Raw genomic sequence first — 25,117 nt, 5'->3', positions numbered from 1 at the left:
TTTAAAATAAAGGACTGTGTCTTAGAAAATGTGAATGATTAAAACACTTTCTATTTAATGAGATGATTCATACAGTGCATACAAAATAGATTTGATTGTTGCTTCCATTGTTCTTGTTCAGAAATACATATGGGGAAAAACTGTTCTTGTGTAAAGTGAACCTTCTTCTACTTTGTGCAGAAGTGTCTGGTGCCCCTGCAGCCCCGCACCCATGCAGGACACGTGAGCTCATTGCTAATGAGCTGTCACTGGTGTGACTCAAAGTGCTGCATGCATGTGTGGTCTTCCTGCAGCAGGCCGGAGCCAGGTGCACACTGGGGCCCTCTGATGCCCTCTCCTGAGGAAGGCCCAGGGCCTCCAGGAGCCACAGGATGGGATGAGGTGGGGGAGGGACAGGAGGACCTGGTGGTGGGGAGAATTGGCCCAGGATACTCTTGGTTGGTAGGAGAATCACAGGATGAATCATGCTTTATTTTCCCCTAACTATGGCTAGATTTTGTGAAAACTGGTCTATAATCATAAGACTATCACTTATACAAATATAATTGAACATGTAGATTAAAAAGCTTTACTTCAGATGTCACCAAACACGGTTAGCGTACACATGAGGAAAGCACAGCAGAGAGCTGTGGAAAGCCTGCGCTCTTCACACCTCCCTTTCCCTGACAGCCACCAAAGCAACGATGACCATGTGCCCCGGGGGAGCACGCAGGGTGCTCTCCCACGAGCTCATTCAGATGACTTGCGGGACTGAGCTACAACATCTCAGAATTCACAGAGGAACACCCAAGGCTTGAAGGAAAGTGGGAATTGGTTCACAACTCAGATCTTTCAGTGCCCTTTCCATCTGGCCTTGTTGCCCAGCAAGACCTAAAGACAGTCACTGCAGTGATGAAGGTACACTGTGGATGGACATGGGGAGGAGCCGGCTGTCTGGAACCTACTGCATACAGTCATGTTTAAGAGGCTCAAATGGGCCGTCCTTAATCTTTCTCTGCCCTGCTTGATGGGGAACAGGCCTTCTTACTAAGACTCCAGCTCCTCTTGGGCGAGGTCAGCAGGCCCAGGTTTGGGGCTGCTCACTTGGGGATAGAGGGAAAATGGAGGAAAAGGACAGAAAGTGTGTGGATGGCTAGCTTGACCCTCCCTCCCTGGGCTCCCTAGCTGCTCCTCGCTGCTCTTCTCATGGGTTCAACAGATAAGCAGTCGCCCACAGGGGGCACAGGTGACCAGTGACACTCAGCCAGATCCAGACATGCTGGCTTCTACCATTCTTGGTCCTCGTGTGAGAGAGGATTAATTTTGGCTGCTTTGTCTAAGACCAGATCCTGAACTTGGTATCTGACACTGGCAGGTGCCCTACCACCATGTCTCCAACCCGTAAGGATTAATCTTTGAGTGGACACTTTCAGCTGTCTGGATTATTTTTCAGAAAATGATTAATAAACCTTCCAAGTCCATCATTTCCAAACTCCCTGCTGTGGTGTTTTTCAAAAATCTCTTTGTAACTATCTATTATGGAAATATTTACCCAGCACATTAACCAAAGCCATAGGATTTAGAAGATAAAACAGATCTAGAGTTTACACAATGCAGATTCTTCCTGGAAATGTTTAACAAGACTCAGATGTGCCAAGCAGGAGCCAAGTTTATAGGAACTGCCAAGATCTAGCTAGATATGGTAGGTCAGCTCTGCACTCACTCCAATTCTGGAGCCTTGTGAGAATCCCACTGCACCCCAGAGAGGTGCACACCTTGGGGCCAGGTGATCACCCGTTGGCCTAATCTTCCATAAGCACTACTAATCGGCTCAATCAGAAGACAGTGCTCACGTCAGTGGTTCTGAATGGCCTGCTAGCTACAGACTTGACCTTCCATACAAGGAAGAGCATCTGCATTTTTTTTTCCCCACCAAAGATCACTTTAGGAACAAACCTAAAATAACGCTGAGGCCTTTATAGGACTATGAATGATGACACATCTACAGACTTGGAACCCTGACAGACTGTGGTTTGGAGCTGGCTTTGCTCTGACTAAGCTTTCCTCTTACATGCATACTGGAGAAAAAACATGGCTAGCCTCTGGAACTGAAATTCCTTCTTGGGCTTTGCTGAACACAGAGACCAAAATTATAGAAGTGAAAACCCAGTGCATGTTAGTCAGATACACACAGTAAAACACAGATATACACAGAAAAACTGACCCCGGCTTGTGGCCATTCTTAAAACAGGCTGGCCAAATGCCAAAAGCAGCCCTCATGAATAAAATGTTATTGTTAGGTGTTCATGGGTTTTTACCATAAATCTGTTATAAACTAGCCTCATAAAAAAACTACAAAGTTAAGAGTAAGTACAGGTCAGAGAACCAGAAGGAAAAAAATAGTCCATGCTTCTGGGTTTGGCTTATTACTAACGATAGACTGATAGATTATAAAACCACCACCTCCAACCTACTCTGTCTCAGTAAATGCTGCTGACAAACTGGAAACAGCCCACTAAGAGTGCTTCCAGGGTAGTTGTAGGGGGTTACTGGAGATCTCACAGGCATTCTCAGGTTCTGTGCACTCAGTTCTGCCCACACCAGTGCGCCTGGAGTGTGACAACACAGTGTGGGAATGGCCACTGATTCATTCACCCACAGCATCCTAGGAGAAGACTTGGCGCTCATACAAGAGCTCCAGCTTGTCCGTGTATAAGAGTCTGACTAGCCCCACAGACCACCATATGAAAACCTCTAAGCAGTGCCCCCCACCAAGGGGGTGCTTTACCTCTCACTGTTCTTCTTGCCACTGGAGGAACTGCTGGTAGAGCCCGTGCGGTTCCGGCTTCCTTTGGAGTCTCCAGAGTTCTCCCTCCGGCTCCCAGGAGATACTCGTTCAGAAGAGCTGGTCCGCTTGATACTGATGAGAGGGAGATGTGAGTGGTCCTGATATCTTATGGCGTGGACTGTATGTAAACACACGCACACGGGGTGGTGCAGTGGCTCCCACTGTAATCCCACCCAGCTCCTTAGGAGGCAGAGACCCCATCCCAATCAACGAGCTAGGCAGGAGCTCCCACTCACCATCACAACTGTGCAGGAGGCCTAGATAGGATAATGGTAAGGCTGGTCCAGGCAAAAGCACAAGATTCGATCGCAGCAAAGACTATAACTCCAGCAAAAAAAAGGCTGGAGGCATGGCTCAAGTGGAGGAGCACCTGCCTAGTGAGTGTAAGACCCTAAGTTCAAAATCCCATTAGCACCACCACCACTACACACACACACACACACACACACACACGTGGATAGTTAAAAGTCCTCACTAAAGAGACTGAAAAGCTTCTCAGAACATCACCTGGCCTCAATGCCTCTGCTTACTGTCTTTGTGCCTGAGTGGCAAGCCCAGTACAGAACCACAGTGGATAAACGCTCAGGTTCTCACATACTATGGGAGGGAATTAAAAGAAAGTGACCTGTCTCCCATGATGCCTCAGTGTAGACAAATGGTGTTCATCCAAAGGTGGTGCTGCTCCTTGAGGTATCTGGCATGGTGTGGAGGTGTTCCTGGTTATTCCACTCAGGGAAAAGGGCTCCTACTGGCACCGGGTGGGCAGAGACCAAGGATGTGCCAAATCTCCCACAATGCTCACAACAGCCCCATCACAACAACTTGCTCAGACTCAAATGCCAATAGTGCCATTATGGGAGACCTCCGGCCTAAAGGGACACGTGGGACAAACACAAGCTGGATGTACAAGGCAATGACAGAAACCGTCCACCATTTATAAAATGCTTTTATAAGCACTCAACTTGGTCTGCTGAATCAGGGAGATAAGAGTGGTGGAGGCCTGGAGGAAGCAAATGAAGGGGGGAAACATGTTGTGGCTGCTCAGAGAGAAGAACCTATCTAGGAAAGGGGACTGGATGCACAGGAAGCCAACAGACATGAGAAGAGGTGAGGAACTGTGAAGAGTGCAAAACACACAGAATGTTTGTGTCCTTGGAACCTAACCCTGTCCTTGAAAGCCTAGGGCCCCCCCCCAACCCCCGTGCTACAGTATTTGCAGGTAGTGCCTTCAGAGGTGAGTGGCTCAGGTGGGTGGGTAGAGCCTTACACATGTGGCTGGTGCCCTCATAAAAGGGTCCCCAAGAGTCCTCTCACTTTGTGTCCATACAAGGACACAGCCAGGAGACAGCAGAAGGCTCTCAGCCAAGCCTAGCTGTGCTCACAGCTAACCTCAGTCTCCAGCTCCAAGGCTGTGGCCAGTACATTTCCTTGTCAACAGATTTCATGGGATGCATGAAACTGTATTTTGAGTATCCCTGTAACTTGTCTCCCTCACAGCCCACCCTTTAGAACTCATTCATCATGTTCATATACATATTTTTTCTTTTTTTTTTTTGCAGAGGCTCAAAGATGCTTCATGGAGATTCAGTAAAGGAAAGGCTGGGATAAATGGATAAGCAATTAAAGAATTTCTCTGCTGTCACACTGCTGATCTGGAAGAAGGGGGAGGGATCCAGGGAGGGGAAACATGGGATCCTGGAAGGAAGTCTGTCTGGACATATAGAGCAGAAGTGTAAGCAGAACAAACCAGTCTGCAACTTCTGAAATGGCCCAGGACAGGGCTGTCCCAGCATTGGCCAGTGGGGACTGGTGTCACTGAGTCACTGATGAGGCAACATGGAAGAGTAGAAGAGGATGAGAGTTGCCCTAGCGAAACTGTAACTTTTAAGATGTGTGTTGAAAAGCTGCCTCGTTGTAGGATGTAGCAGAGATGCCAGGAAAACGTGCAGAGGGCAGAGTATGCACAGCACCTAAGCATAGCCCATAGAAGAAGGGTCAGGACCATGCCAGGTACGGCAGGACACACTCTCCGTGGAAGAAAGGCCAGGAAGTAATTCTCATGGAGGAGTACACAGGAGCGGAGGAACCTGGAGCATGGCAGGTCCTGCCGCAGAGATGAGCTCCATCTCATTTAATCCCAGGAGACTCTGGCACGGGTGGCCCCTGCCTCTTCCTTACCCTCCTGAGACTCGTTTCCTCCTCAGTGTACCCCTTCCGAAGCCTCCATGGCTTCTAATTGTTCAAGTCATTACTTCTTGTTTTCTTCTTCTTTTTTTTAAATGCCATTATGCTGGCTTTTGAAAAACCACCTCATTCTCTGAGTGGGCAAATGTAAATAAAATGAACATGACTGTGTATTTTAAGACATTTCTGCCAGTTTTTCTGGCAACTGAGCAAGCTTTGAATCTGCAGCACCAGAATGCTCCAGCTAGAATCTGTATGGACACACCCAAAGGTCAGAGCAAGGCTTTTTCAGAATGTTCAATTTGGGGACATGAAAATTACACATCTTAGAGCAACATGACATTTCTAAAATCTGGGACTACAATCTAAACCACTAAACATTCTTTGTGCCCGAAGCTCAAGATCTCCCAGTGATGAAAGTCATACACTTGCTATAGCTCAGCCAGTTCATTCTCAGCCAAGTACCTAGCCCAGGCCCTGAAGCATCCCAGTGCCAACAGCTGACAGGGCACAGGAGACTGCGGTGGTAGAAAGCAGCCAGAAGAGTCACCTCTGTGGTGACCTTGTGGGAGTTCATGGCAAGTTCACAGCCATGTGAAGAATTGTAAAGCACCTAGAGCAGGAAAACCCTAAGGGTTAGTCAATCATGGCAAACACAAGCCAACTTGCTGATGACTAATACTCAAACCAGTACTGGTAGGGGTAACAGGGTATCTGATGGAAACAGCAGAAATCACAATAGTGACTGCATACTTAGTACCCTGAATCTCACATGTATTATCTCACTTAAATTTCGTACATCTTCTGCAAAAATAGCACTATCCTCAGTTCACAGAAACAGATTCATAGATAGGCACCAAGTTTGAAGTTTGGCAAGTGGGCTGGGCTGGTGGCTCTACTCCACACCCTCCCTATCAGCCACCTCTCTGAAATGCTAAGCAACTGCTGAAACCCTGAGGGACACTGGCTTTCGAGGGTCCACAGGCCTTCTACAAATGAATACTGAATAGTTACCTCACTTCAGCAGGGCTGCCTGCTAGGACCGGGGTAAGACCTTTCAGCTCCAGTGTCTACCACAAGAGGAGAGGATGGAAACAGCACATGGGGTTATAAAACCCGCCTGAGTGCCCCTCACCGTGGTATTGATCTTCAGTCAGCCTGCCCTGAGAAGACTCACAGTCCTGTTTAATATACATAATGAATAAGAACAGGACAGATACAGTGCCACTAGGAGAGTGTGGGAACGTATTTTGCTAAGCTTCAGTAAATTACAGGATGCACATATCCAAGTGGAAAACCATCTTGAGTATAATCCGTGCCAGCCCTTTTAAGACATCTGCCATCCCCATATTTGCATCAAAATGTTAAACTTCAGACAATCTTACTATAGGCTATTCCTAGGTTAAGATGTTTCCTTCTGAGAGCCCAGAGGTCTTACAAATTAAAGAGGATTTGCTACGACCCAAGTGGAGGATAGAAAATAAAAGCTTGAAAACAAGACATGTGCATCAGAGGGCAGCTGGAGAGAACAGGGCTGTGGGATTCACTGCAGGAAGCCACCTAGCATAGCAAAGATGTCATGTTCCCTCAGGATGCAACTTTGGGGAAGTGACAGGCATACAAACATAGGACATCTCTCAGCACTAAGGCAGGTCAAGTGTTGTGGGTGCACAGTCACGTGACTTCATCTTTTCTTCCTTTCCCAGTTCTCTATCCCTGACACCCATCCCCAAACCTTCTAAATTCTGAGGAAGAAATGGTTATTTACATTTCATTACATATGCATTCAGGAAGTCTTGCCAATTTACATTTCAGACATATGAAAATGTCTACAAGGGAGACTGGTGACAATCTTTTTATGATTAGATAATTGCACTAAGCAGAAGAAGTGACAATTACCTCTTTCATCAGGTAATCTGGAGTCAAGAAATGGTTTTCCAAAAAAGATCCCAGAATTTTGCTACTGGAATAAGAAATTGACAGGTAATTCTGCTGCATGGCCTGAGATGTATTGATTATTTCACTTGCAACAACCAGGCTGACAAACACTATATTACAACAACCACTAACTCAACAAATTTTATGAGGCACCCACCAGTATTGGGTTCTGGTCAACAGAGGACCAGGACCAGCCTGGCTTTCTGTCCTGCAAATCCTGAGACACTTAATTTTCATGGACTTAGATAATATATTTCAACAATTAAATAAAGAAATTTCATATCTATCACTATCAAAAAAGCATACCTTTGTGGCCAAGGAGCAAAATTCAAGTACTCTCCCAGGAAGGTTGGCAAGTTTTTTTTTGCCAGTCCTGGAACCTTAACTCAGGGCCTGGGCACTGTCCTTAGGCTTTCTCAAGGCTAGCGCTCTACCAATTGAGCCATAACACCATTTCCAGGTTTTTCTATGTGCGCAGTACCAAGGAATTAAACCCAGGGCTTCATGCATGCTAGTCAAGTACTCTACCACTAGGCCACATTCCCAGACCCAGGCTGGCAATCTTATAGAATCTTTCAGAGAAGAAAAAGATTTTTCCTTCATCCTTTGAAGCCAACTACCTATGACTTCTAATAAGGGAAGATAGCAATCAGTGTTCTCCACAGGATATATCCCATCTCTATTTCGCTACTGAGAACAGACTCAAATCACAATCTACCTAGTATTTATATTGCAATGGATCAGAATAATAAATAAATATATTAGGAGTATATTTTTCAAGTCAACTGAAATCAGAATTTGTTTTTCTCCTCAAGTCATGCATGTATCTGTATTGACTCCCAAGCAGTTACAAACGCTGTACTTCTAACAAGCAGAACTATTTTTCCAAAGAGCTGTTGGCTGTTAGTGTGAAAGCAATAGCTATTTTACCATTGTATCTCACACTGGGCATGGAACACTGTTAAGATAATGCTTTCTGTACCACTTTTATTCTTTTGATCTCTACAATCACAGCTTTCTGCCATTGTAATGCTCTATTTAGGAGCAGAGAGAATGAGCAATTGTTTCTTCCTTGAGCCAGTGGGATGGTTCTATTGTCAGCTGCTGGTCCACAGAACAAGGTATGACCCCCAGTGTCTTCCCTAGATTTTCTGCCTTTTTTCCTTTGACTAATGGAAACAAAGCTTTCCCCCAAAGATTCCAAAGGAAGACTTAATTGGCAAGACAAAGCACAACCGCTGGGCGCTGGACTATGTCCAATGGGCATTTTGTTCTTAAGCACCAGGCTGAAAAGCCCCAGAGAAAAGAAAACAAACATACACTCTGCACACACCACAGATGCCCCAACTCTGTTCATTTGGAACTCTGATTACAGAAAATTTCTATTATGATTGCAAACATATTTGCAATGACTTGGAAGCGGTTTGAATCCTAATATTCAGAAGGCCCTGCGTGCTTCTTTCTGCTGTCAAAATTCTCTCCTAATGAGAGATTGACAGGAACTTCTCTATGCAATCTCGGCAGCTGTGGCTGTGGCTGCTTCCAGCCCTGCATCCACAGAAGCCTAGGGAAGCTGGCAGACACACTACACTCACAACCCATAGCCCTGGACACTCCGTCAAGAAAAACACACACTTCAAGTTGGCAGGTTTGTGCTGACTATAGTTGGAACAGGTAGGCTGATGAATTTTTCTCCAAATTTAAAAGGAAAGCCTACAGAGGCCTTAGGATGTTTCTTGAGGGAGAGTTACTATTCACATTCAAATGCATACACTTGCACACACAGATAAATACATGGCTACCAGGCACAATTTTTTCTTCCTCTCTTAAAACAATATAGCGAAGACAACACTCCTGAGATAACACGGGATCCCTCATGTTGGGCTGAAATGCTCTGACTCAGGCCTGCTTATTCTCCTGGGAGCCTGGCCCCTGCAACTCTTTCTAGTGGACAGTTCTTTCAGACTGGCCACTTGCCACATACTTTAGCTCAGAGTCATCCTCATTCCTGGTCCCAAGCAGTAACAGACAGGAAGTCTATAAAGAGGGAACCTTCCAAATGGTCACATTAAGCATCTTCATGTGTAGGTCACCAGTGGCCTGGAGGTCACTGCACTTTAGCACAGACAGAGGGGCAGGGCCCTGCCGACAGAGATTTGGATAGAGCCCACATTTCCACTCTCCAGCCATGGGGACCCTAAGACTCTCATCTCCAGTTAACCACTAGAAAACCGGAAGTGGCGCTGTGGCTCAAGAGGTAGGGTGGTAGCCTTGAGCTGAAGAGCTCAGGGACAGCACCCAAGTCCAGAGTTCAAGCCCCACGACCAACACAAAAAAAAAAAAGAGAGAGAGAACAAGAAGAATCCATTATGTTCCCATAAAGAAGCAAGTGATAATGGGGAACTGGGAATTATTTTGTTTCTATTTTTGTCCTTTTGATCTGAAAAATCTATATTATAAAATATTGTATATTTTATTATTTTATATTTATAAAAATATAAAAAAATTTTATATTTTGTTTCTATTTTTGTCCTTTTGATCTGAAAAATCTAGATTTATATTAGAAAATATTGTATATTTTATTTTATATTTATAAAAATTCTAAAATATGAATTAAAAATTTGATTGTCTTCAAGAATAAAGGGAGAGAAAAATTTCAATCCTTCATTATCCATTTACTATCAGTAAGTATCATTAAAAGTCATTGTTGAATTGAACAACTCATTTTTTTTTTTTTTTGTGGGTCACGGGGCTTGATCTCTGCTTGGGTGCTGTCCCTGAGCTCTTCAGCTCAAGATTACCGCCCTACCTTTGAACCAAGCCCCACTTCCCATTTTCTAGAGGTTAATTGGAGATAAGAATCTCAGGTCCTTTTGTACAGGGGCTGGCTTTGAACCTTGATCCTCAGATCTCAGTCTCCTGAGTAGCTAGGATTACATGCGTGAGTTACCATGCCCGGCTACAACTCATTCTTTAAAAAGCAATGGTCAAAGACAAAATTTGAAGGAATTTTTAGAGACATAAGCAGGAATAAAAACAAAAACACAATAAGCAACATCTGTAGGGTACAATGAGAGCCCGCCCCCTAAGTGGAACATGCAGGAAGTTTATGGTATAAAGGCTTACATATATAAAAAAATATATATATATGGCCTGGCTGGGAGTGGTACAGTGCTTGCCTGGCATGCATGAAGCCCTGGGTTCAATTCCTCAGAACCACATACACAGAAAAAGCAGGATGTGGTTCAGTGGCTCAAGTGACAGAGCACTAGCTGTGAGTACAGAGAGGCTCAGGGACAGTGCCCAGGCCTTGAGTTCAAGCCTCAGGACTGGAGGAAAAAAAAAAAAAAGATGGCAAATCCACCACCAACCTTATCCCTCAAGGAACCAGCAAAAGAACACATGAAAACAAGAGGTAGCATAAAGAAGGAATTAGATAAAGTTAAAAACTATTGCTTTAAAGATCAACAAAACTGAGGGCTGGAAGTGTGGTTCAAGTAGTAGAGCACCTGCCTCACAAGTACAAGGCTCTGAGCTCAAACTCCAGTAGCATCAAAAAAGAAAAGAAATGGAAGAAGACCTGACTTAAACAATTAAAATTAGAACTGAAAGCGGGCATTTTACAATTGATGCCGCAGAAATACAAAACAAGATTGTAAGAGACAATTATAAAAATTATATGCCGACAAACTGGGTAACATGGAAGAAATGTATAAAATCATAGAAACATACACCCTAACAGAACTGAATCATAAAGGAATCAAAATATATGAACAGAGGGCTGGGAGTTTGGTCTAGTAGTCAAGTGCTTGCCTAGCATGCATGAAGACCCGTGTTTGATCCCTTGGTACCACATACATAGAAAATGCCCAAAGTAGGCCAGGAACGTGGCATAGTGGTAGCGTGCTCACCTAGAATGCACGAAGCCCTGGGCTCGATTCCCCAGAACCACATACAAAGAAAAAGCCAGAAGTGGTGCTGTGGTTCAAGTGGTAGAGCTCTAGCTTTGAGAAAGCCCAAGGACAGTGATTAGGCCCTGAGGTCAAGCCAGAACTGGCAAATATATATATATATATATATATATATATGAACGATATATATATATGAACGATAAATATATATATATATATGAACGGAACAGAGTCATAGTTAGTAAAGAGATGGATGCTTCAACAATATCCTAACAAAGAAAAGCCCAAGAGCTTCACTGAGAAATTTTATCAAACACTAGGTGAAAAATTAATACTAATCTTCCTCAAACTCTTCTAAAGAATTAGAGAAGGAATAATCCCAAATTTATTCTATGAGGCCAGTATTATCCTGATACCAAAACCAGTGAAAAATAGTAAAAGAAAAATAAAGATCAATAATATCCTTGATGAATATTGATGAAAAAATCCTCCACAAAATATAAAACTGAATTCGGCAGTGGATTAAAAAGTGTAGCATGACCAGTTAAGATTTATACTTGGAATGCAATGATGGCTCTAACTTATGAAAATCTAATGATACAGTACACCACATTAGTAGAACAAACATCAGTCTAAAGGGATACAGACAAAGCATTTGACAGAATTCAACTTCTTTCAAGGAAATAATACCTCATCAAATTAGCAATTGTATGGTATGTTCGTTGTACTATGTTCACAGTAGACAAAATATAAAAGTAACTCAGTGTGCATCAAAAGGTGAATGGGGTAAACAAAAAGTGAAAGGGGTAAACAAAATGTGACATATATATATACATATATATGTGGGTGCAGAATAATATTATGTAGACTTTAAGAATCATTATATACTGCACTATGGGTGAATCTTAAGGACATTATGCTAAGCTGAGGAACCATTGGAGAAGACAGCACAGGATTCCTCTCCTGTGATTTATCTAAAGCAGAAAAAAGAAAACATAAAAAGCAGGAAGAAGAGGAGTCTGCCAAGAGCTGTGGAGAGAGGAAAGGGGAGGGGAATTGTTGTTTAATGAGTACAGCATTCCAGCTTTGCAAGATGAGAAGTTCTAGAGATCTGTTAAACAACAATTTGAATATATTTAACACTGCTAAACTGCATACACTCTGAAATGGTTAAGATGGTGGATGTAATGGTATACATTTTTACCACAATAAAAATAACAGATGGAAGCCTGAATCTTAAAGAAAAAAGTCAATCTTATTTTACATCCAGAGAAGTTAAGTCTTGTTTATTGCTGCCAGTTAGAATCCAAAAGGTCATTTTGTGTCGGCTACACATACAAATGATTCTAATTATTATAAACACTTGTAAAATGAGGCCAAGAATTGTGTTTTGAAAGATCTAAAAAGCACCATGAGACACATTTTCTTAAAAATCACAAAAAATAAATCCATGGACCTCTATGTGATGAAACCCAGGAATCTTCACTTGGCCAGGACAGTCCATGCTATACAAACTACGCATTTTGAAGATGCTATAACTGTTTAATATAGCTTCAGCCTCAGCATCTGTTTTTAGGCTTGACATAATTTACTGGAAAGCCAGTTGTACCTCATCACCTCAGGCCTAGTTAAGCTAGTCCCTCTCCTTTACAAGGTGGCCCACTTCTTCATCTCACTGACCCCAAACTGTACATACTCTACAGCTGCCATCCACAAAAGTATCTAGTAGCTGACACCAGACTTATGCAGAACAGTTTTCGTACATGTTTTCTCTAAAGTAGCCAGTCCATAACACTCCCAAGAGAGACGAGATGACGTTGTGAGTCCATAAAAGCAGAGTTCTTCCCTGCACCTGACTGTTGGCTGAGTGCCCTGGGTCAGCCCTGGGGGCTCCCTCTTCTCTCACAGATCTGTGAGGGAAAAACGGGTTCTGTGTCATTAGGATCACTTCCTGTGTCTCACCAGAAAGGCAGCAGAAACCTAAGTTTTTTCTGGTTCAGCACTGTTCCAAAGAGCAGCTCTCTGGATGAGGGGAAAACTAGACATAGGGCAGACATAAGCCACTCTGGTGTCTGCCAACACAAGTTTTCCTGTGAGAGAGACGTAGTGGGACACAGACATCAAGCTTCTCCAGGACAAAGAAGTACTTCACAAAAGACATTGCAAACCTCCACTGCCAAGCTGCTGAGCCCCAACAGGGCAGACTGCAGTTCACAGTCCCAGGTGAGGGAAGATCTCAACACCAAATTACAAGGAAATGAGGAGGCTTGTAAAGATGGCTGGCTGGATTTCTATAGCATTGACACAGCAGCATTGACTTCTCTGCGCACACAAGAACCCTCAGAGCCCAGAAGCACCCACATTCACATCCCCTGTGTCCCTAGGACATCCATATGTTAATGAACTCCACAATTTCTGCACTTGATGGCAGTCCCATGGGGTACTGCTGCTAAGGAATTTCTGCCAGGCTAGCTATACTCTATAGCCATCAGATCTCTTGTTTCCTATACCTACGAATTCAATACTGGCTATGAGATAGAGTATTTGAATATGACAATTATAACTAATCATTGCAAAGGAAAGAACACACTGCAATCTACTTGGTAGACAGCACCAATATCTACAGCTCTGTTGTTAGATACAATATGGAAGTATTTGTATAAAATTTGGGCAAGTTCACAAATTTAAGGTTGCTATGGCAATCTGAATTTTGCTATGTTCTATGTATGGACATGGGTACAACATGCTCTTTCTTCCTAGGCTATGAGCCTACTTGTTTTAAGAAAGAGAATCTTTAAGTAAAAATACAAAATTGCATACTATGGTTCTAGTCAATGAGATTTCAGACAATTCAGTTAAATCTAAAGCAAGAAGAAGTAAACAGTATTCTTTTGACCACAACACACCAATGGCTGAATTTTATGAGCTTTGATTCAGATGAAACACTATGGGGTGTCGGGAAATGAAAATGCCTTTTCATTATGGAGGTGCTTCATGGGTCTACCTTTTGGTTGAAGGTATGGTGATTTCTTTCCTGGACCCGGATGGGGATGGTAGGGAGCCACTGGGTTTCTTTGGTAACACAGTGCCATTGTTGACAGTGGTTCTTAGAGGCAGAGTCTGCACCAGTGGTCTTGCTGTAAGACAAACACAAAAAGAAATAAAAACTTTTCCTTAAGTCACAGTAACACTTTGCTTTAACAACAGTAATGCTTTGCTTAGCAACAGTAACTCTGTAGGACTTAAGCTGTGTAGAAAGGAAGTGTCAATTTTACATTTCTTTATTTTAGAAGTAGTGAGGATTGAACTCAGGACCTCATGTTTTCTTGGCAAGTAATCTAACATGTGAATCACCCCTCAACAATTTCTGCCTTTGGTTTATTTTTCTCTCACTTCTTCTAGGGAATCATTCTTAGACCATGAGCCTCCTACTTCTATACCTCCTGAGTGGCTAGAATCACAAACATGTAAATCATGCTTGGTCTGTTTCTGAGATAGGGTCTCATTAACGTTTTGCCTTAGTTGGCCTCCCACTGTGATCACTACCTTACACATAGCTGGGATTATAGCCATGAGCCACTGTGTCTAGTGTGAGATGTCAGGTTTTTTTTTTTTTTTTTTTTTTTTTTTTTTGCCAGTCCTGGGCTTGAGCTCAGGGCTTGAACACTGTCCTTGGACTTTCTCAAGGCTAGCACTCTACCACTTGAGCCGCAGCACCACTTCCGGCTTTTTGCTATGTATGCAGGGTACCGAGGAATTGAACCCAGGTCTTCGGGGGTACCGAGGAATTGAACCCAGGTCTTCGTGCATGCTAGGCAAGCACTCTACCACTAGGCCAAACTCCTGGCCCCCCAGATGTCAGTTTTAAATGCTAGCAGGGGAGAAAAAAACAACCTCTCAACAAATGGTGGCTCAAACAATGGATCTAGACACTCACCCAACATAAAAATTAGCTCAAAATCAGTAAAACAACAAAACTGTAAAAGTAGTAAATGTCCTTGGGTTTGGTGATAAATGTCCAAATACAATACAAAAGTCATGCTCCACACAAGAAAAGAAAAAGTAGTGTGGGTTCACTGTGAGCTTTTAAAATCTTCAGAAGCAACTTGAGAGAATGAAGATTCAAGTCATAGATGGGGGAAAATGTTTTTTACAAACTCATATCTGATGAAGGTTTGTATGGGGAACAAAAAAGGAACTCTTATACCTCAGTGGCCAAAGATCTGAAAAGAACCTCACCAGAGAAGACACAGATGGCAAATAATCACATGAAAAGATGTTCCACGTTCACTGTCATTAGGGAAATGCGAATAAAAGCTACAAAGAGAAGTCTCTGTATACCTACTGGATGTACATGGCAAAAATCCAAAACACAAACACCAACCTTCTCTCTGTTGCTGGGAACAAGAAGTGAGACAGCCACTTTGGAAAACACAGTGGCAGTTACAAAACTAAATAGCCTTACCATATGATCCAGTAATCAGGCTGACACTGGGTATTACTCAATCCCTCTAAAAAATGTACGTTTACTAAGCCTGTATGTAATATCTATAGCAGCTCTATTTGTGATTGTCAAGAACTGGCAGCAACCAGTCTATCCCGCGATAGGTAACTATATATACAATCTGGTCCATCCACACAGGGACTATGTGATAGAAGGTGATTAAAGTGATCTAAATCTGTAATACAACAAACCCACAGATGAGTCTTAAGTCCACATTGCTATGTGAGGGAAGGAAGTCTGCATGTGTGAGTGGCTCCACTTATATAACAATCTAGAAAGGGTAATCTAAAGATGGAAAATACATGCTGGTTGTGTTGCAGAGGCTGGGGGAGGGTTGATGAGGCGAAGTGTGGAAAGCACTGATATTATATTATGTGGTGACACAGAATATGATCATGGTAAAAGCCCAGAGACCCTCACAGCACAGAGTGATCTTTAATGTCTGTGAAGAAAGATCAGCTGGAAGATGGAAAACCCCATAAAGGAATTCAGACCATGAAAAAGAATTTAAGCCAAATGCTGGTGGCTCATGCCTGTAATTCTACTAGCTTCTAAAGAGGCTGAGATTTGAGGACTGTGGTTCAAAGCCAGCCTGGGCAGGAAAGTACTATCATGAGACTCTTATCACCAATTAACTACTCAGAAAAAGCCAGAAGTGGTGCTATGCCAGAAGTGGTAGAGCACTAGCCTTGAGCCAAAGAAGTTCAAGGATAGCACCCAGTCCCTGAATTCAAGTCCTGAGCCCAAGGACACACACACACACACACACTCTCTCTCTCTCTCTCTCTCTCTCTCTCTCTCTCTCTCTCTCTCTCTCTCTCTCTCTCTCTCTCTCTCTCTCTCTCTCTCTCTCTCTCTCTCTAACTGCCAGGCACCAGTGGCTATAAATCCTAGGTACTCAGGAAACTGAGACTTAAAGGTCATGGTTTGAAGCCAGCCCAGGCAAGAAAAGTCTGTGAGCCTTTCATTTCCAATTAACCACAAAAAGCTGGATTAGCTCAAAGTGGTAGAGCTTTGAGCACAAAAGCATGGGGGAAGCACCCAGGCCCAGAGTTCAAACCCCATTACACACACATACACACACCACAAAGAATCTAATTGTGTCACAATTATATAACACCCCTTCTGAGAGGGTGTGGGGAAGAGGAACTGCAGTAACAGGTAGGCCTGAGTAAGACTATAGAACAGGACAGAAGGAACCAGTTCTGTGATTTTAAGAGTTGGGTTGGCAAAGCAGAGGCCACTGTTTGACACTGGAACAGAGCTGCAAAGTATGGGCAAAGGAGGAAGGCAGGGGCCAGGTTCTCACTGTGAGAGAAGAGGTTACAGACTGGGGAGGGGTGTCAGATTCTACTTGAATTCTCAGAAGGTGGCTTTATTTGAAAACTGAGTCTTTGCAGTGGCCTCTGTGGTCCCTAAATCCAATGAGTATGTCCGCATAGAAAGATGGGGCAGAGACTGAAGCAATTCGTCCACCAGCCATAGCTATTAGCAATAGCAAACCAGTCTCAGAGCAGGCTTCCAGGAGCATGTGCAGAGCTGGGCCTGTGGACACCTTGATTTTGGCCCAGTGGCATTGGATTGGGGATTTGGGGCTCTGGAACTGGTAGAGAATGAGCCTCTGTTGGTAAAAGGCCCAGGAGGCATACTTTGGCCCATGGGCACCCTTTCATTCTTGCCTGTACCATCTCTATGGTTCCTGGTGGCTTCCTGGCACACAGCGCTGCACTTCTGCCATCTGCTTCTCTCGACTTCTGTCCAGACTGATCTCTAATGCTCTTGTCTCCTATCAACAACTCCCCCTGGCTTGGCTAGCCTGCTGCACCTGCTACAGAGCACCAGGGCAGCAAAGTAACAGCTAGAATAAAGCTGGCAGCAGCTCTCAAACACTTGAGTAGGGCAGACTGCTAACACTTTGAAATGCATTGTATCTGATCTGACTGGCATTAACATGCCTGGTTCAACTCTCATTTTGCCACAAGGTTTTGAGGAGTAACAATGGGGTTGTAGCCCCATCTTCCAATCTGTGGTGCCAACATTTCATTTTTCCAAAGTTACTACTATGATTTGGTCTCATTCTTCCATCCGATTTTATTCTCTCTCTCTCTCTCTCTCTCTCTCTCTCTCTCTCTCTCTCTCTCTCTCTCTCTCTCTCTCTCTCTCTCTCTCTCTGTCTCTCTCTGTCTCTCACTCTGTCTTTGTCTCTCTCTGTCTGTCTCTCTCTGTCTCTCACTCTGTCTTTGTCTCTCTCTGTCTGTCGGTCTGTCTCTCTCTGTCTGTCTCTCTCTGTCTCCCCCACTTCTCCCCCCAGTCTTGGGGCTTTAACTCAAGGCCTGTGCACTGTCCCTGTGATTTTTTGTTCAAGGTTAGTACTCTACCACCTGAGCCACAGCTCCACTTTCAGTTTTTGGTGGTTAACTGAAGATAAGAAGTTCACAAACTTTCTTGCCTGGGCTGGCTTCAAAGAGCAATCCTCAGATCTCAGTCTCCTGAGCAGCTAGGATTACAGGCATGAGCTATAAGTGTCCAGGCCTCTGAGATTTCTCAGATGTCTATGTGCCTGGGATGCACATAGAGGAACTACTCACACCACCCAGGTTAGAGCCACACCCTTCTCCCACACACATGTTCCAAGTGAATAAACTTCATTTCCAGCTCCAGAGTCCAGGCTGGCTACTCTGTCCCTTAGCAAGATACTGTCACATTCCCAGGCAGAGTGGGGAACAATGGAAGAAAACACAGGCTTGGGGGAGCAGTAGGGACTTTTGGTAGAGGGACAGGACAAGCTAAGGGACTCATATGGAAGGAGTCACAGGTTCCTTCTGCAAAAGGCAGAATAACTCTGCTTTCTCCCTCCCCCTTCTTTCTAGTCCTCATCTCCCAATCCTAAGGGAAGCAGAGGCTAAGAAACCTGTTGGCCTGGGCAGCAGGAGCTTTAGCAAGGGAATGGTTATGGGCAAACACCATACTCTTACACTGAATGACCTGAAACACTCTCTTATTTTTGTATTTGGGGGTAAATGACAACCAAACCCCAAAATAGATACTGAGAGATGACCTCATTAGATTTCAGTAATGCAGACCTTGCTTCTAATGTCTAAGGACATTATTTTGTCCTTTCAAAGTCAGGGCTAAGTTGTTAATTCTTTAAGTTACAACTTCAAAATCCAGTCTCATAATGATTATTGTCCTTCTTCTATAGGTGGAAATGGGATTTGAAAAGTCAATGTAAGAAAAGTCAAGTGCATGCAGGAGGCTTTCCCAGAGTGTAGAATAAATTTTATTAAAATGTAATAGAGTCAGGTTGGGGATGTGGCTCAGCAGTACTTGCTTAGTGTCTGTCTGTCTGTCTGTCTGTCTGTCTCTCTCTCTCTCTCTCTCTCTCTCTCTCTCTCTCTCTCTCTCTCTCTCTCTCACACACACACACACACACACACACACCTCAGAGCAGCATCAAAAGCAGATAGAACTATTTAAGTCCTGCTGAGAATCCATGGAAGGGAGGGTGGGACAAGGAAAAGGGAGGAAGCGGAAGGTGTATGAGGACCACTATTTGAATGAAGAAGCTGGAAAGAGCTGCATTTTGTCAAAACCTAATTTTGTCTAGTATTCCCATCTGGCTAGAACCTGTGAAGTTTTATTACCATTGGCTTCTTAAACAGCTGCAGCACCTCCAGCTTCCACAGCTTAGTAACCATCAATGTGCACAAGACATCCCATCAAGTTTTTCTCATCTTACCATACTAGAGGATTATTAGCCACTAACAGCCAACCAAATCTGGTTTGGGGGGAAGAAAGAATACCCCCTAGTGTCTGCTATGATCGGGACCTGAGCTCCTCCCCAAGGCTTGTATGCTGCAGGCTTGGTCCCCTGCTTGCAGCAGGACTGGAAGGAATGGGGGAAGGCAAGTAGGTCATTGGGCACAGGCCCTCAAAGGGGATGCTGTGACTCTGGTCTCCTGTCACACTCTCTTGCTTCCTGGTCTCCATGAGATGACCAGGCCTCCACCATGTGCTCCCACCAAGATGTACTGTGCTGGCACAAGTCCAAAGCAACAGTGTCAAGCAATCGTGGACCAGAACTTCTGAAAACATATCTTCAAACAAGTGCCTCCTCCTTTTAAGTTGATTATCTCAAGTATTTTGCCATGGTGCCAGAAAGCTGACTTTTCAGTGTTTGTTCTGAACAAGCACCAGTCATAGATCAGGAGGAGACAAGAATGGTGGTCGTGAATCATTTTCAGCCAAGCAAAGAAGCAAAACCACACTAGCAGAGGTTCCTGCTCTTTGAGAGCAGAGAACAAATCCATCCCTAGCTTCCAGGTAGTAATCTGGTGCATGAAAGAGATTTTCTTTTTTAAGTAATGTTTTAATTGTTCTTTAAGGTAAAACACAGAAGGAGAACTTTGTAGAAAAAAAAGGAACATGATAAATGTTAGGTCAGGGTGGGAGGAAGGAAGGGGGACAAAAACATGAGAAGGGGTATCAGGGTTCAAGACATAATGTACCCATTACCTGATGAATGTAACTGTAACTACTCTATAAATTATTTTAACAATAAAATACAATTTTGAAAAGATCCCAAAAATATGTTAGGTCAACAGTGCTTTTACTGGAGGGGCAGTAAGAGAGCTGGAACCCTAGGCTTCAGGGGCAGAAAATACTTCTGAGGAAGACAGAATTGGGTTTTCTGGGACTTTGGCTAACCATGGAGTGGAGGAGGGCCTCTGCCCTGCCCACTCCCTGGCTTCCTTCTACAATAAGATGATAGTGCCACCTTGAAGGTTGCTGTGAGGGCTAGGAAAGAGCCTGGCACAAAGGAGGCACCAGAAAAGTATGGCTAATATCTTCTGTTGCATGAATATCCACTGGTAAAATGCTTCATTTTGGACATCAGAGTGAAAGGAACAGAATGCAACCTTTAAGTCACAGTCAGAGAGAGTGTGGGGGGGGGCACAAGGCAGAGCCCACAGTTGCATTCACATCAGAGAGAGGAAAACCCTGAGATAGATCCGCTCCCAAGACAGACACTTCTCAAACTGCTTCCCAGGCAAAGGGATGCAGGAAATGGGTAGCAGGGTGAAGACTCAAATCCCCATGGAACCTATCCTGGCAAAGTACAAAATACCTAATGCACAGGGCCACCTGTCACAGTGTGGACTATGGGAGAAAAGGCCACACAGGGCTGGTTGTGCAAACTGTGGCCCAACTTTTTGGAGCAAGGATGAGCCATGTATCACCAAATTATGCCTCCAGGATAAGACACAGTGTAGTGAGCACAGGGCAGTAGATGGTGCCCCTGGAATCTACTACCATATCAGCTGCATGAAGACCTATAGCAAGCTGAAAACCCTAATTCTTACCACTCCCTTTTTAAGAGATTTAAAAACAATAGATGTACCTGTAATACCAGCTATGTGAGAGGCAGAGATCTCAATAATCGAGGTTGGATACTAGCACAAGCAAAATAGTGGGACACCATCTCAGTCCATAAACCAGGCACAGTGGTATGTACTTGTGGTTCCAGTTATGTGGCAGAGTGTAGGTAGGAGAATCTCTGTCTAAGGCCAGCCTGGGCAAAAAAACACATGACTATTTGCAAAGTGACTAAAAAGGGAAAAAAGGCTGGTGGTGTGGGTCAAATGGTGAAAAACAAAATGTGAGGCCCTAAATTCAAACTCCAATACTGTCAAAAAAATAAAATAATCAAAATGGTAAGGCTGTAATATACAGTCCAAAAGGCAGATGAAATGATCTGACCATCATAAGATGTCTTTCGTTTGTATTTTAAGGCTTGGGTCAAGTAGTGCAAGAATCCTGTAGTATTAAGAATTCCAGCCAGGCTCTGGAGTTCCAGTTTCTCAGGAAGCTAAGATTTGAAGATTGCAGTTCAAAGTCAGTAGAAAAACTCCATGAGCCTCTTATCTCCAATTAGCCACCAAAAGCTGGCAGTGAAGTTGTGGCTCGAGTGGTGAAATACCAGCTTTGGGCAGAAAATGTTAAGGGAGAGTGCAAGGCTCAGAATTCAAGTCCCAGTACTAACATGAAACAACCAAACAAAAAGAGTTCCATATGATAGAAATACATGTGTAAGAATAGGTAAGTGAACTGACTTCACAAAGTAATTTATCAGCAACCCAAGAGCCCAGCAACCAATAAATGAATAAACAAGATGTTGCATATAGCAGAATATTACTTAGACACAAAAAGAAAGTACGCATGCTGCAATGTGCATGCCTCTGGGAAACAATTATGCTAATGAAAGAAGATGGAGGAGGAAGGCCATGTGCTGTCCTCAAAGAGCACAGCTGGGACAGCAAATCCAGAGAGACACAAAATGGATTAGTGGTTGCCAAGGGATGGGGATGGGGGAGGGAGGGATGGGACAGAGTGGGAAGAAACAATAAAAAATGATTGCTAATGGGTACAGAGTTTCTTTTTGGGTGATGAAAATTTTCTAAAATTGCAGAGGGGTAATTATTTTTATAACATTGGTCACATTAAAATCCAAAGAATTATATAGTGTAAAAGGGTGAAATTTATTATGTAAATTTTATCTCAATAAAACTGCTATTAAAAGTAACATATCAAGCTGAGTGCTGTGGCTCACATCTATAATCCTAGCTACTCAGGAAGCTGAGATCTGAGGATCATGGTTCAAAGCCAGGCCAGGAACTAAAGACAGTGAGACTCTTATCTCCAATTAGCCACTAGAAAATGCGAAATGAGAGAAAGGATGTCTTAGGTCTTGAATTCAGGGCCTAGGTGTTGTTCCTGAGCTTTTGTGCTCAAGGCTAGTGCTCTACCACTTGAGATGCAGCTCCACTTCTGACTTTTTTGGGTAGCTAACTGGAGATAAGAGTCTCATGGACTTTCCTGCCTGGGCTGGCTTCAAACCCCAATCCTCAGATCTCAGCCTCCTGAGATCTGAGTAGCTAGGGTTACAAGTATGAGCCACTGGCATCTGGCAAAGCAATCTTAATCTCTGAAAGGCTAAAACCATCTACTAAACCTTTCCCATAAATCATGAGAAAATACCCATGTGAACAGGGGAGAGCAATGAGAAAAACAGAAGACACTGTGTGTGTTTGTACAAGGAGGACCTGTCATAAGCTATTCTATTTGGAATACTTTACAAATCTAATTAAACTTTGAAGGAAAACAAGCTTATTTCAAATCATATACCTACTCATTTAACAATCTGGCTTTGTCAGAATAATTCTAATTTAAGCAATACTGCTAAGATACATGTACAGGAAACCAGGGCCTGGGGTTGTATCCCCCATCTGTCTTAGCCAGCTGGGTATCTTAGGGTAAAAGTATTTGGCCTCCTGCAGACTGCTTCCTGACAGGTAAGGTAGCATAATTGTTCCTGCTGTATGGAACGTGGAGTCGTGGCTGGAGATGACAGAGCAAAGTACCTGTCACTAAGTTCAGCACTCAGCTGGCTGGCAAGCCATGGTGATAGATGGTGGCTGTATGTATTACTGTGAGGATGGAGGGAGGTGTTAAGCTAGTACAGGCTCCTTGCAGACACTCTGCAGACACCCAGAGACAGGCTGCGGGCACAGAAAGCTGAGGCCACAGGGCTTCCATGTCTTGGAATGGCAGAGCTCACTTGCTTAATGATCTCTAAGACAAGCCTTAGTAATTCTCCCATCTATTAGTTATTAATATCATCTATAAAGTGAATATAATTATTGATGTATAATTATTCTCTAGGATAATTTATATAAACTTAGAAATACGTTTCTAAAAATGGCCATTCATAAATAATTAATGGATCCATTAGTGTATAGGACCAATAAAAAAAGTGTTTGAAGAGACAAACTCCTAACCTCACCATAAATGAAGAAATCAAATTTAGAATAAGAAATCTGGACTACTTAGTGATTGCTACATCACAAAATGGAGCCATGAATGAATGATTATATATTAATCTATATTTTAGATGTTATATTATAGTACTGCAATGTATTTGTATTTGCAATGTATTGTATTTTACATGTTATATTGTGGCCATGCACAAAATAGACCTATGATGAAACCAACTACAAACCACACCTTCTCTTCTTCCTGGGGTCTCATTGGAGCTGACCTCAGCCTCCTGACATCTGCCCTGCTGTTGACCTCAGATTCCATGGCAAGACAGAAGTGACTTAGGCCAGGAGGCTGAGACCTGGAAGGTCACAGAATAAAGCCAGTCTGAGCCAAAAAGTCCTGAGACTCTATTTTCAGCAATAGGCTGGATTGGAAATATGGATCAAGTAGTACAGCACCACCATGAGCAAGCAGGTGAGAGCTTGAGGCCCCCAAAGTTCAAGTACTGGTATAGTAAGAAAAAAAAGCAGTGATTCCTCCTGTTTACTAAGGAATACATACCACAACTTTTAGAAACAAACTAAACATATAAAAAAAGAAATGTTATAATCCCATTACTTTTAGAAAAAAAAGCACAACCTGTCTGCCTCTTGATATTCTTCATCCCAGTCTTGTTTGCATACACTTCTCTTTAGTTGCAATGCTAGTAAGTAGTTTTATGTCCTATGCTGTACATAAATGAATATGTTCTCTCTAGTTACTGATAATGAACTTCGCTTTTCAGTTGGGGGTAAGAGGAAGGGAACCAGGGTTTTACTAAGTAGCCCAGGCTATCCTAAAACACCTGACCCTCCTGCCTTGGCTTCCCGAGTCCTGGGACTATAGGAATAAGCCACCATGCCTGACTGCAACACAAACATTTTGGGAGACTATATAGGATTTAACTGGGGAAATACCATATTTTTCTGACCATGCCCCAACTGTTTGCCATTCTCTACTGTTTCTATTCCATTTGTCTCCATAGTGCAAAAGGCTTCCATGAACCCCTTTATCAAGAATCTGTCTATATTTATACCCATAATGCATCCCTCAAGGGGGGTCTTGTGCACTGTATTCTGCTATCTGTGGGTATGGCCCTGCTCCAATCACAGCTTGGAAAAACTTCACCTTTAGTAGGAATTTTAGGATATTCTCTTTCCTCTGCTGCCTGGAAACCCAAACTCAGCAGAACTGCAACATGACAAGTCGCTGAATCCAAACATAAACTGAGCACAAGGAAAGCTACCTTTGCAGGCTGAGGTTCTTCTGTGCTGTTAGATGTGTCTCAATATGTTAAGAACTCCCACAGGAAGAAAAAAGGACAAAGCAAAACTGGAAAAGCTTACGTGGATGAGCCCGGGGCAGCAGCCACTAGTACCAAAGAGCTGGACAATTAGTTCAAGCTGATCAATCAAGAGTCAGAACTCATTGTGCAGGGGAAGCAGGCAGAATGTCGCCTGCTCTAACGGACTGTATGTCCAAGGGTGCAGTCTTTCCTGGGAGGGGCACTGACTTCCTCTGACCCAGGGAGCCAGAAACTCAGTCTGCTGGTGAAGCACCTTCCTGAGACCAGTAGTCATTGTTATCCTAGTTAAGTGGCGTAAACAATGATAAAAATAGGTCAAAGGTCAGAAGTCATGACACTTTTTTTCAATAAGTACCGTCCTGGGAAAGAATTATTGGATCAATTGAATGAATTGTCCCTAGAGGTCAAATTCTTCAACTGAACAATTTGTTCCTGAAGGTCAAACTATTCAACTGTGATGAACCCCTATGGACCAAATTTTGATTTTATTTTTTTTAGCAATTTCATTTTGATTTTTATCACTCCCAGTGAATAGATGTTTATCTCAAGATTCACCACAGCCTAGTACTGTCAAAGCTTCAAACCTT

The 25,117-nt window shown here is 43.3% G+C and overlaps 1 protein-coding gene across 4 annotated transcripts in view; it reads right to left on the bottom strand.

Annotated features, from left to right (window-relative positions):
- Eml1 (EMAP like 1) overlaps positions 1-25,117 on the bottom strand; it is a 146,339-nt gene that overhangs the window by 38,729 nt on the left and 82,493 nt on the right. For 3 of the 4 annotated variants that reach the window (XM_090344821.1, XM_090344823.1, XM_090344820.1), the window contains exons 3-4: positions 13,865-13,997; positions 2,768-2,899 (exon numbers count right to left, since the gene is read on the bottom strand). In XM_090344821.1, the coding sequence (XP_090200947.1) occupies positions 2,768-2,899; positions 13,865-13,997 (265 nt within the window). Of the gene's footprint in view, positions 1-2,767; positions 2,946-13,864; positions 13,998-25,117 lie in introns of all 4 variants that reach the window. The other variant, XM_090344822.1, reaches the window with a different exon arrangement.

Source organism: Megascapheus bottae, chromosome 14, assembly GCF_031878675.1.
Source record: "Megascapheus bottae isolate mThoBot1 chromosome 14, mThoBot2.hap1, whole genome shotgun sequence".
NCBI lineage: Eukaryota > Metazoa > Chordata > Mammalia > Rodentia > Geomyidae > Megascapheus > Megascapheus bottae.
The sequence above is the reverse complement of the archived record's forward strand: the minus strand, read 5'-3'. Positions and strand labels throughout refer to the sequence as shown.